At 47.3% G+C, this 13,075-nt stretch overlaps 1 protein-coding gene across 1 annotated transcript in view; it reads right to left on the bottom strand.

Moving 5' to 3' along the window:
• Positions 1 to 13,075, bottom strand: part of LOC135223662 (DNA topoisomerase 3-beta-1-like) — a 275,775-nt gene that overhangs the window by 27,127 nt on the left and 235,573 nt on the right. Inside the window, exon 2 of the mRNA XM_064262321.1 lies at positions 5,401 to 5,543. Coding sequence (XP_064118391.1) covers positions 5,401 to 5,543 — 143 coding nt within the window. The remainder of the gene's footprint in view (positions 1 to 5,400; positions 5,544 to 13,075) is intronic.

Here is a 13,075-nt window from a genome sequence, read left to right as displayed (position 1 = left end):
CTCACCTGTTAGCATAGCAGACTTCGTGATTACTGTCACCTAAGCCTGCTTCTGCTTAATCAGAGTTGCCAGCCAGGTGGAGACCTGTAGTGCTGGTGCGCTCTGGATGCTCTGTCAACGGGGACGTGCCAACAACGTGACTAGACCATCGTACCATACATATGAGGGCTATGAAGCAACTGACCACCACCTGACCAACTAGACAAAGACCCCATGAAAGTTAACCTAATGAATGGGAGATCTTCACAAAAGATCTCACCAACAACCAAAAACTCAAAAGAGCTACCTCCAGCCCCCAAGACTGTGTCTGTAGAAATGTATGGTCCAAGAGAACAACAGTCCTCGTATATCGTTCTCACATCTCTTAAGTAGTGTGAGGCGAATACAAAATTGCCCCTCCAAAAGGTGGCATCAAGGATGTCCTTGATTGACATGTTCTTTTGGAAGGCAAGAGAGGTTGCGACAGCTCTGACCTCGTGAGCTTTCACTCGCAAGAGCCTCAAATCAGTCTTCTGGCAAGATGAATGAGCCTCTTTTATAACGTCCCTCAGAAAGAAAGTCACAGCACTCTTTGATAATGGTAAATCAGGTCTCTTCACAGAGCACCAAAGATTACCTGAGGGACCTCGTACCTCCTTCGTCTTATGAACGTAGAACTTGAGAGCCCTGACAGGGCACAGGACTCTCTCTGGTTCTTGGCCCACTAGGCTCGTCATACCCTTTATCTCGAAGCTCTTGGGCCAAGGGTTAGACGGGTTCTCGTTTTTCGCCAAGAATGTGGGACTCAAAGAGCAGACAGCGTTGTCTCCTTTGAAGCCCACCTGTTTACTAAAAGCTTGGATTTCGCTAACTCTCTTCGCCGTCGCCAGAGCAGCTAGGAAAAGAGCCTTCTTTGTCAAGTTCCGAAGAGACGCTGCATGTAGAGGCTCGAAAGGAACCCGGACCAGCAAAGAATCTTAGGAACCACATCCAAGTTCCATGAAGGAGGACCTCGCCTGAGGAATCTTAGTCGTCTCGAACGATCTCAAGAGATCGTGAAGATCTCTGTTGTCAGAAAGGTCTAGGCCTCTGTGCCGAAATACTGCTGACAGCATACTTTTATATCCCTTGATGGTTGGGACTGCCAACTTCTGCACATTCCTTAAGAATAGCAGGAAATCGGCTATTTGGCTCACAGAGGTCGTGGAAGAGGAAATTCCCTCCCTTCTACACCATGCCCTGAAGGAGGCCCACTTCGACTGGTAAACAGCTCTTGATGAAGCGTTGGCGATCGCTTTTGCAGCTGTTTTAGAAAAACCTCTCGCTCTGGCCAACTTCTCGATAGTCTGAACGCAGTCAGACCCAGAGCGGAGAGGTTTTGGTGATACCTTTCGAAGTGGGGTTGTTTGAGTAGATCTTTCCTCCAGGGCAACGTACTTGGGAAGTCTACAAGGAAGGACATAACCGTGAACCATTCTCTTGCCAGCCACATCGGGGCGATCAGGGTCAACCTCGTCCCTTCTGACGCCGCAAACTTTCTCATGACTTCCCCCATGATCTTGAATGGTGGGAAGGCATAAAGGTCCAAGTTCGTCCAATCCCAGAGCAGTGCGTCTATAGCGATTGCTCCTGGGTCCAGGACCGGGGAGCAATAAAGAGGAAGCCTCTTCGTCCTCGACGTCGCGAAGAGGTCGACCAGAGGACGTCCCCACAACTTCCAAAGCTCCCGACAGACGTCTTGATGAAGAGTCCATTCTGTCGGCAGGAGTTGGTCCTGTCGACTGAGAAGGTCCGCTCTGACATTCTGTACTCCTGCGATGAATCTCGTCAGGATTCTCACTCGCCTCGCACTTGCCCATAGCAAAATCTCCCTCGCCAAGTAAAACAGAGGTCGGGAGTGTTTTCCTCCCTGATTCCTTAGGTAGGCAAGGGCTGTGGTGTTGTCCGAGTTGACTTGGACAACTTTGTCTGCAACCTTTTCCACGAAGAACTGAAGCGCCAGGTAAACCGCTGCTAGTTCTTTCACATTGATGTGCCAGGCTACCTGTTCCCCCCTCCAGGAGCCTGACACTTCTTCCCCTCCTAGTGTTGCTCCCCAACCCGAAATGGACGCGTTGGCAACACTCCAAGATTCCAAGCATGAAGAAGTGGAATGGAATTGGATGTAGTTTAAGGTGGCTTAAGGTCCCCAATTCGAACCACTGAAATTGTCAACCATGAGAGATTTAACCAGGAAGACGCTATTCCTAGTCGCCTTAGCCACAGCGAGCAGAGTAAGTGAGAGTCCACAAGGCCGGAGAAGTCTCCTTGGGAGGAGGTAGAAACTCCCAAAGAGGGAACTTCTCCTGTAGCATAAAACCTGTAGTTTTTTATTTCAACTTCGACTGAGTGAAGGCAAACGAAGCCTTGCCTGACTCCCTCTTCTTAGCAAGCCACTCTTCTCTTCTTCCAGTGCTTTCTTCGAGAACTGGTTTCGATAATCTCGAAGGCGTTGATCTCCTACCTTCCAAACATCGACGGAGGGGAAGAAGGCGAAGCTGATTCAAAAAACAAAGTCCGGATACGTCTGCAACATGAACCTTAACAGACTAGAATAAGCAGAAGAGTTCTTTGAATCCTGGTCTTGGGTTTCCTCTTACGACATGTCGGCCGACACCCCGTCTTCCTCTTCTGTCTGGCTCGTTGTCTTCTACAAAAAGACCATAAATTCTTGAAGCTGATATTAAATGGGTACAAAGCGGAATCCTCTAGCAAGGGTTTGGCCTTAGAATCATCCTTGGGCGAAGCCAAAGTCGTGACTCTTCTTCGAAAACGAATGACTGAGAGTTGAAAACCACACGAGACGTAAGAGGCGAGCGAGTTGAAACAGCTCAAGACTAATGAGGCGAACGAGTCGAAAATCCTATCGACACACAACCAGGGTTACTGTTTTGAGGAATTTCATCTATAAGTGTGGCTTTCTGGTGACATCTGGTAACTCCTCATGGCTTTTCTGACCACAGGCTACGGTACTGAATAATGAAATTCTTCATTTGCCTTTTTGTAGAAACAAAAAACGGTACGCCACTGTCACACAAACGAATCCAACGATGCGAGTCAGTCTCACAAGTGTGCGAATGTAACGCACCTGAATGTCTGACTCCGTCCGAAGATATGCTATCCGAAGAGGTCTGATGATCCTCCACGAAATTCTGGTCCGGAGTTGTGACTGTCGTACGGCTCTTCTTCGAACACGAACAACTGGAAGTCGAAACAACACGAGACGTATGAGGCGAACGAGTCGAAGCAGCTCAAGGCACATGAGGCGAACGAGTCGAAGCAGCTCAAGGCACATGAGGCGAACGAGTCGAAGCAGCTCAAGGTGAATGAGGCGAACGAGTCGAAAAAGCTCGAGACGAATGAGGCGAACGAGTCGAAAATCCTATCGACACACAACCAGGGTTGTCGTTTTGAGGAATTTTGTATATAAGAGTGGCTATCTGGTGACACCTGGCAACTCCTCGTGGCTTTTCCGACCACAGGCTACAGCACTGAATTATGAAATTCTTCATTTGCCTTTATGTAGAAAAAAAAAACGGTACCACTGCACACAACGAATCCAACGATGCGAGTCAGTCTCACAACTCACAAGTGTGCGAATGCAACACACCTGAATGTCTGACTCGTCCGAAGATACGCTATCTGAAGAGGACTGACGATCCTCCCCGAAAATCTGGACCGGAGTCGTGGCTGCCGTACGCTTCTTCTTCGAAAACGAACGACTGGGAGTCGAAACAACACGAGACGTATGAGGAGTCTCTCAAGCGCGCAAGCGCTCTTAACAGGCAGCGATATCCCTCTCATACACTGGGCATGTCTCTTCAAAGGACGCGACACTAAATCACTACACACTTTTCGCCTCGACACAGGCGACTGCACTTCCGAGTCGGACGACAACTGCACGTCACTGATATCTACGCCTTTACAGCGGCGTTTCCTGGGCACTCGCGAGTCGACTACGTCGACGAAGTCGGCGACTGACCGTGGGCAAACTCCCCCAGTCTCCCTTCGACCTCCGGTATGTCTTCTCCCGGGAGCTGGGGAGTATGACAGTGACCTTCGTCTAGGGGGAACGGACAGCCGCCTCCTCGGACACGACACCAACACTGACACTTGGCCTAACACTGGCCTTATCGCTTGACTCTTTACGAACGCACCTCTAACATGGAAATGGTGTTGGGATTGGAAACATGGGATACCTGGTCTGGAGTAAATGGTACTGAAGTTGGAGGACTATCAAAAAGTGAAATATTAGATACCTAAAAGTGGAGAAGATAGTGACGGTTTGCTCGCCTCTAAAGGCACGGAAGTTGTCTCTACTCTAGTTTTACTACACGCTCTAAGCGCTGTTTCCTTCTCCTATCTTTGTCCATTTTAACCAAATAGGCTTGAAAAGTCTTCCCACCTTGTTCATCTAAACTACGGCACTCATCACAAGTTAATTCCTTGCTACAGCACTGACGCCTACATTAATACATTTGGAGTGCGGATCATAACATAGTTTAGCTAATCTAGTTTTGCAGCCACTGCTGCAAAACCAAACTGAAGAAGAACTAGCATCAGGCATCTTCATAATAACTTGTTAATGACTAGGCAGCTAACTGATGAAGCTCCCCCCAAAAAAAAAAAAAAAAAAAAAAAAAAGCCAACCAAGAAATTGTATATCACCAAAAAGAAAAAATCCACAATGGCGACGAAAGTCGACTGCAACACAAACCACCGGTGTTACCCCGTGGCCGGCAAAAAAATGAATTGAAGTCTAAAAGCTCAGCAGTAGCAGATATTCCCGATAGTGGGAGGGATCTGTATCACCTACACAAAAGATGGCAGCGCTGCTACTGCCGCCAGGAATTTGAATTTTCGACTGCCAGGTAAGAAAGCGTACAGCTATTGTAATTGTTTGGTAAGTCACTTATGTGACAGTGCAATTTTCAAATTTTCCAACCTACTTATGTTGACATTTTGTATCTTAGTTAAGTAAGCTGGCAGCGTTAGGTTTGCGTTTTCTTCGAGATTCATCATCTGTCGAACTTGGCTTACCTGCCAAACTGTTTCCCGAGTATGTAGTAATTACTTGGTATTTTATTTATATGAAACATACAAATTAATTTACCTCCCTCTTTTGCAAAATCTGCCAAGCTTTTTCACGAGTATGTAATTACTTGGTAATTTATTTATATGAAACATACAAATTAATTTACCTCCCTCTTTTCCAAAATATGTACTATTGTTTGTAGTACTATGTAATGTTATTTCATTGTTATCTAAAACCTGGTTTCTAGAATTCTTCCATATATGATGATTAGTACATTACTATAATTTATTAAAAGGACATAAGTATATTTTTAAGATATATAAAAGATTGACATACAAAATACTTACTGGATCAACTCTGTCCCAATTGTTAAACTTCCCTGGAAAATCTAGTGACATCACATGACCACAAACTGATGTCATCTTGAAACGAACCGGCTGATTGACAAAAGAACCAGTCCATTCATGGATGCTGCAAGCACCATTGAAACCTATGAACAAAACAGAATTTTACTAAGTTCCACTTCATGACTGACACATTATGGTTCTACAATCAAGCACTTATCACTGCTAACTGACAATATTGGGGTCTACATGTTATACAATATCACAAGTTTTGAAAGTAAAATGATATTGTTAGTATACAACAAAGTTTTGTACATACTTACCTGGCAGATATATACATAGCTTACGACTCTGATGTCACGACAGAAAATTCAAAACTCGCGGCACACGCTACAGGTAGGTCAGGTGATCTACCTTACCCGCCGCTGGGTGGCAGGTGTATGAACCAACCCCCCCTTTCCAGTCAGATTTTCTCTTCCACCTGTCTCCTGAGGTAGGCGGGAGGGCCATCAATTGTATAATATTCTGCCCAGGTAAGTATGTACAAAACTTTATTGTATACTAACAATATCATTTTTGTACATGAACTTCCCTGCCAGATATATACATAGCTGATTGACACCCTTGGTGGAGGGAGAGAGACTTATAAGTCCAGAGAAAGGGGAAATAACATATGTTAAAGTAAAAAATACCCTTGGTTCTTACCTGATTTAGGCAGAAGACTTCGTAGTTACTGTCTACAAGTCTGCGTTGCCTGAAGAGTTACAGCGAGGGCGTGACCTATAGCTGAAAAACTCTTTGGGTCTACCAATGGGAACTGACTCCTCTTACTTGGCAGAATCCAGTTAGGATCTAGTCAATGGGGATCAACCCACTTAAATGACAGAGCCTGTCCACTACCCTTGCAAGGAGCTTCAAGCACAAAACGATCACCTAACCAAAATACAAATGTTTAAATTACTACGAAAGAGGGAGGTGCCTCCTGCATCCTCCTTCCCACAACCAAAAAACACAATAGAAATACAATAAGGGGAAAAATATTTAAAAAGGATTATGCTTCAGCTCCCATGCCCCACGCAACTGAATCCGCCGAATACCGTACGGGCCTTAACCCCCAAGCAGCAATTCTCATTAACGTAATCCTTACGTCTTTCAGGTAGTGGTTGGCAAAGACTGACTCACACCTCCAATCGTCGTCTTCATGAGGTTTTGTAGGGACATGTTCTTCTTGAAAGCCAAAGACGTAGAGATGGCCCTTACCTCATGTGCCTTGACTTTAAGAAGTCTAAACTGATCTTGGTCACAAGATGCGTGAGCTTCTTTGATAAGGTTCCTTATAAAGAATGACAGGGCGTTCTTTGATAAGGGCCTATTAGGGTCTCTTACGGAACACCATAGGAAGTCTGAGTTAGCCCTAAGCTGTTTCTTCTTCTGGAGATAAAACTTTAAGCTCCTTACAGGGCAAAGGGTCCTCTCCTCTTCTGATCCAACTAGAGAGGATAAGCTTTTAATTTCGAAGCTCCTGGCCAAGGTGAAGAGGGGTTTTCATTCTTGGCCAAGAAGGACAGGGAGAAACGAAACACACAGCTGAGTCTCCTTGGAACCCAACCTCTCCTTCCAAAGCTTGCAGTTCGCTTACTCTCTTAGCCGAAGCTAAAGCGCAGAGAAACAAGGTCTTCATAGTAAGATCTCTGAAGGAAGCTGAATGGAGAGGTTCGAATCTAGCGGATCTTAAGAACGAAAGCACTACATCCAGGTTCCAGCTTGGTGTTTAAAACCAGAGTTCCCTTTAGAAGTCTACAAACGACTTGATTAAGTCATGCAGATCCTTATCTTCGGAGATGTTTAATCCCCTGTGTCTGAACACAGAAGACAGCATACTCCTGTAGCCCTTAATGGTAGAGACTACCAAACCGCATTTTTCCCTCAGGAAAATAAGAAAATCTGCTATCTGGGTCACAGAGGTACTGGAGGAGGAAACATTCTGATTCCTGCACCAACGTCGAAAAACATCCCACTTCGACTAGTAGACCTTGGAAGTGGAAGGTCTCCGTGCATTGGCAATTGCTCTTGCAGACTTTGACGAAAACCCCTTAGCTCTGACCAGACTCTTGATAGTCTTGAATCCAGTCAGACTGAGAGCGTGGAGGTTCTTGTGAAACCTGTCGAAGTGGGCTGTTTGAGCAGATCGACTCTTAGTGGCAGGGATCTTGGAAACATCTACCAACCCATTCCAGTACCTCTGTGAACCAGTCTTGGGCGGGGCCAGAATGGAGCTATCAAGGTCATCCTTGCTCCTTCTGATGCTGAGAATTTCCTTAGTCTCTCCCCTAGAATCTTGAAAGGAGGAAACGCATAAAGGTCTAGGTTGCTCCAGTCCAACAGGAACGCGTCTACCGCTACTGCTTTCGGGTCTGAAATCGGTGAGCAGTACAGGTCTATCCTCGCGTTCCTGGCAGTTGCGAAGAGGTCCAGATGAGGTCTGCCCCAGAGCTTCCACAGTCTCTGGCATACGTCCGAGTGAAGGGTCCATTCTGAGGGAAGGACTTGGTTTCTTCTGCTGAGCAGATCTGCTCTGACATTTCTTTCTCCCTGTTCGAACCTGGTGAGGAGACTTATCTCCCTTTCCTCCGACCATAAGAGGAGCATTCTTGCTGTTTCGTACAGGGAGAATGAGTGAGTCCCCCCTTGTTTTCGAATGTAAGCCAGGGCTGTGGTGTTGTCTGAGTTGACCTGAACTGAAGACTTCTGAACGAGAGGTTCGAACTCCTTGAGGGCTAACCAAATCGCCATGAGCTCTGTTTTGTTTATATGCCAGGACACCTGTTCCCCCATCCAGGTGCCTGACACTTCTCTGGATCCTAGAGTCGCTCCCCAACCTTTGTCCGATGCGTCTGCAAATAAGACTAGGTCGGGGTTTTTCAACCGTAAGGAAATGCCTTCCTTGAAAAGAAGAGGATTTGCCCACCATCGGAGATCCTCTTTTATCTCGTTCGTGATTTTGAATACAAAATCTAGGTTCTGAGCACCCCGATTCCAGTTCCGATTCAGGAAGAACTGTAGGGGTCGGAGGTGCAACCTCCCTAGAGAAACGAATTGCTCCAGCGAGGAGAGTGTCCCCAACAGACTCATCCACTCCCTCGCTGTGCATACATCTTTCTCCAGAAAGGTTGTGACCTTCTCTGCACAACGATTAATCCTTTCCGGGGATGGAAAAGCCCGAAAAACCTGAGAAACCATCCTAATCCCCAGATAAATACGATCTTGGCTGGGGATTAACAGTGATTTCTCGAAGTTTATCAGTAAACCCAGAGAATTCGCTAAGGTCAGAGTGATGTGAAGGTCCTCCAGACATTTCTGCTTCGATTTGGCCCTGATCAGCCAATCGTCCAAGTAAAGGGACACCCTCACTCCTTCGAGATGAAGCCATTGGGCTACGTTCTTCATCAGCCCTGTAAAGACTTGAGGGGCTGTGGAGAGGCCGAAGCACAAAGCCCTGAACTGAAACACTTTCCCTTTCCACATGAATCTCAGGAACTTGCGCGAAGAAGGATGGATTGGCACATGAAAATAAGCGTCCTGAAGGTCTAGTGACACCATCCAGTCCCCTGGACGAAGGGCGGCTAATACTGAGGATGTCGTCTCCATCGTAAACCTTCTCTTCTTCACAAAGACATTCAGGGCGCGCTTACGTCCAGAACCGGTCCCTCCATCCTCCTGAGTTCTTGGGCACAAGAAAAAGACGGTTGTAGAAACCCGCGGAAATGAGTGGGTCCTGCACCATCTCTATCGCTTGCTTCTCCAGCATCAGCTCTACTGCTAGAGCAAGGGCCTGATTCATATGAGGGTCTTTGTACCTGGCCACTAACTCCCTTGGTGTGGTGGTCAAAGGTGGTCTCGACACGAAGGGAATGAGGTACCCCTTTTTGATTATAGAGAGGGACCAGTTGTCCGCCCCCTTCTGTGCCCAGACAGTCTGGCACCTACTGCAGTCTGGAGGACACTCGTACTATTTCTTCGCTCTGATAGAACGAGAGAAGGTCCTTCCTCTTCTAGGAGGTCTTGTTCCTCTGGAGGAAAAAGCGCGGGAAGAAGGGCCTCCTCGAAAGGGCTCTTGCTTGATCGAAGCCTCCTTCTTCGCCTTAGGTTGAAAAGAAGCCTTAGGAATTCTCGCTGAGCGAGCCAACATATCTTGCGTCGCTTTAGCAGAAAGAGCGTTGGAAATGTCGTTTATGATCTTCTTGGGGAAGAGTTGCTGGGAAAGCTTAGCAAACAACAGCGACGATCTCTGCGCGTGCGACACCGCTTTAGTTAAAAAGGAGCAGAAAACTGCCCTCTTCTTAACAACTCCTGCCCCGAAAAGCGAAGCTATCTCTCCAGAACCGTCTCTCACTGCCTTGTCCATGCAAGACAATACAGAATGTAAATCTTCCAGAGATAAAGAGTCTTGATCCCTCGTCTTCTTAGCTAAGACTCCTAGGGTCCAGTCAAGGAAGTTAAACACTTCCAGCACCCTGAACATTCCCTTCAGAAGGTGGTCGAGTTGCTCATTCCCCAACGTCGTCTTAGCTGAATTAAGCGCCGAACGCCGCGCGGAATCCACCAACGAAGAGAAGTCAGAGTCTGCAGAAGCTGGAAGAGTCAAACCCAAAGGTTCCCCCGACTCGTACCAGAATCCCATCTTTCCGGTAAGTTTGGAAGGTGGGAAGGAAAAAACTGTCTTCCCCTTCTCCTACTTGGAGACCAACCAATCTTCGAAGCTCTTGAGCGATTTCTTCATTGACACCGTAGGTTTCATTTTCACCACCGACGACGTCTTCGAAGTTTTAGCTGTAGAAAACAATGAAGGTGGAGAAGGAGGTTAACCGCCGAAAGAGACTCTCCAAATTCTTGCAAGAGGAGTTCAGTCAATCTATTGTAACAGGAACCTGAAGAATCCTTCGGAAGATCTTCCTCAGAAGCACCATGTCCTTCTTCCGAAGAAAGACGTTTGGACGATCGGCTGCCTATAGGAGAGCTTTTCCTAGGAGAGCGCCTACCAGGAGAACTCCTACTGGGAGAGCGCCTGCTGGGAGAGCGCCTGATGGGAGAGCGCCTGCTGGGAGAGCGCCTGTCGGGAGAGCGCCTGCTGGGAGAGCGCCTGCTGGGGGAGCGCCTGCCGGGAGAGCGCCTGCTGGGAGAGCGCCTACTGGGATAGCGCCTGTAGGGAGAGCGCCTACTAAAAGAGCGCCTGCTAGAGGAGGCGCGTCTGTCCAAATCCTTGTCAGAGACAACTGAAGGGCTCCTAGTATGAGGAGAGCGCCTATCAGGAAACTTACGCCTGCTAGGCTCTAGGCGCCTATCACGTTCTAAGCGCTTGTCAGGCCCTTGGCGCTTGTCCAATCCAACTTGCTTGTCAGGCTCTTGGCGTCTGTCACAAAGCAAAAAGTCTTCCGAAGAAGAACGTCTATCATACGCAAAGCGTTTGCGAGGTACTGAGTGTCTGTCTGAACGAGTGCGTTCGCAAGAAGGCGATAATCTAGTCTGTCTCTTGCTAGGCTCCTTGCGCCTGCTATCTTCTCTGATCTTGGCAGAAGGCGAACGAATTTCAGGTGAAGAAACAAAATCCGGAGAAAAGCGCCTACTAGTCTCCGTGCGCCTATGCAGAGGAGAGCGGCTTCCAGGTGAAAAGCGCCTACTGCGATCCTGGACAGAACGAGACTCCTTATTCTTGTCAAACTCTTGACGTTTACAAGAAGAAGAGCGAGTCTTCGGAGAGCGAGTCCTATCCTCCCTAAGACTAGGGGAGCGGAGTTCAGGAGAAGAGCGCCTGTCAAGATCCTTACGTCTACTTGCGTGAGGGGAGCGCCTACTTGGAGAGCGACTGAGTCTCTCTTTAATGAAAGAGGCTTTGCTGCGAGGCTCTTGTACTTTTCCTGCATTAGGCGAAAAATCCGCAGAATCTTTCTTTGACTTCTTCACCGGTAGGGAGATGTCCTTCCGACGATGAGAACTCCCCGCTAAAGAGTTGGCTAAAGCAGAAAATCTGCGCGCTGTAGGCCCACCCCAGCCAAAAGATCGGCGCTGGCGATCTCTCGAACTCTTCGGTAGAAGTGAGAAGCCCAAGCGTAGAAAAAGAGAAGAGGATCCTTGAGCTCTCCTGGCTCTCTTACGCTCGATCTGGTTTTAGGTTCTGAGAAGGATTCGGGGCTGGAGGGAAGGGCGCAAGGCTCCTTCCAAGCTCTCTTGAGAGGGCGCGATGACTCCGACGCGCTCCAACTACGCTTAGGAGAAGGAGACGAAGAAGATGAGAAGCACTGTTTCAACACTTCTTTTTTGGCTCTATCCAAGGCAGCCTGGGAGCGAGCAACAGGATCTGCCGAGGGGACGCCTGACCGGTGGGGGTTCTCCCTAACCTTCCTGCGGCTTTCGACTTTCCTCCTCCACTGGGTCTGGGAGTCTGGAAGAGGTCTAGGCCTAGAAGCGTTAGTGAGCCGGTCAGACGCACCCTCCACTGCACTTATCACTTTCACTGTCACTCTTACCTTTAGAAGAGCGTACTTTGCTCTCGTTACTCCTTACTGCGTTCTCCGAACACGAATCTTCGGGTTCAAAGCTAGGAGCAGGGGCTGAAACAGGAGAAGGAACTACGTCTACATTTGGGTTCTCAACATCAAGTTCGCTAACAAGCGACCTACTTGAACTCCTGAATGAAGCCTTACGCGCTCTATCCTTCTCTAACTTCCTTAAGTAGGAAGAAAGAGACTTCCATTCGTCCACATCCAACCTTTCACACTCTTGACAAGGGTTAACGAAAGAACATTCATTCCCTCTACAGTTCATACACACACTGTGAGGGTCTAAAGACGCTTTAGGAAGCCTCACCTTACATTCACTCTTCGAACATACTCTAAACATAGAAGATTTCTTCTTAAGTTCAGAATCAGCCATAACGAGAAATAAACAAAGAACAAATTAAAAAACGATCCAAAATAGCGTATGCCAAGCCAACGAACAAAGGGTACATCACCAAAAAAGTCAATCCAAGAATCGTCGGCGACGAGAATAAATCCACTATCGAGAGGACTTAACAACAGGTGCTGTTAAGCCGGCGACAGAGAAAAATCTGACTGGAAAGGGGGGGTTGGTTCTTACACCTGCCACCCAGCGGCGGGTAAGGTAGATCACCTGACCTACCTGTAGCGTGTGCTGCGAGTTTTGAATTTTCTGTCGTGACGTCAGAGTCGTAAGCTATGTATATATCTGGCAGGGAAGTTCATGTACAAAATTGTATTTTTCCTAACTATGCAAACCTGGGGTCCTTTACAATAGGAATTACTTAAGGCAAAGCCTGGACACAGCCACTGAAATCTTTCAAACAAGGAGGTTCAGAAGTTGACTATACTGGGCCAATAGTTGGGAGTCCCTCCCGACAGGATGTAAACACTCCAATTTCCTTTAATAAAGCCCAGGTAGCAGATTGAGGGGTAGCATGATGTGGGCAGTTAGTGTAAAGGACCTCAGGTTTGTATAGTTAGGATAATATTTTTATGGTAAAACAAAACTTTAGATATACTTAAAAAAGCAAATAGGTAACAGTTTCTAGTATCGGCAGCTAAAATTCTAAATTCCCGGTAGTAATTCTCTTATTTTGGTTATAGGTAACTAGTCCTGCCCACTTTCGGGAAGAAAAGGAACA

This window comes from Macrobrachium nipponense, chromosome 10 (assembly GCF_015104395.2).
Source record: "Macrobrachium nipponense isolate FS-2020 chromosome 10, ASM1510439v2, whole genome shotgun sequence".
In the NCBI taxonomy this organism is placed as follows: Eukaryota; Metazoa; Arthropoda; class Malacostraca; order Decapoda; family Palaemonidae; genus Macrobrachium; species Macrobrachium nipponense.
The sequence above is the reverse complement of the archived record's forward strand: the minus strand, read 5'-3'. Positions and strand labels throughout refer to the sequence as shown.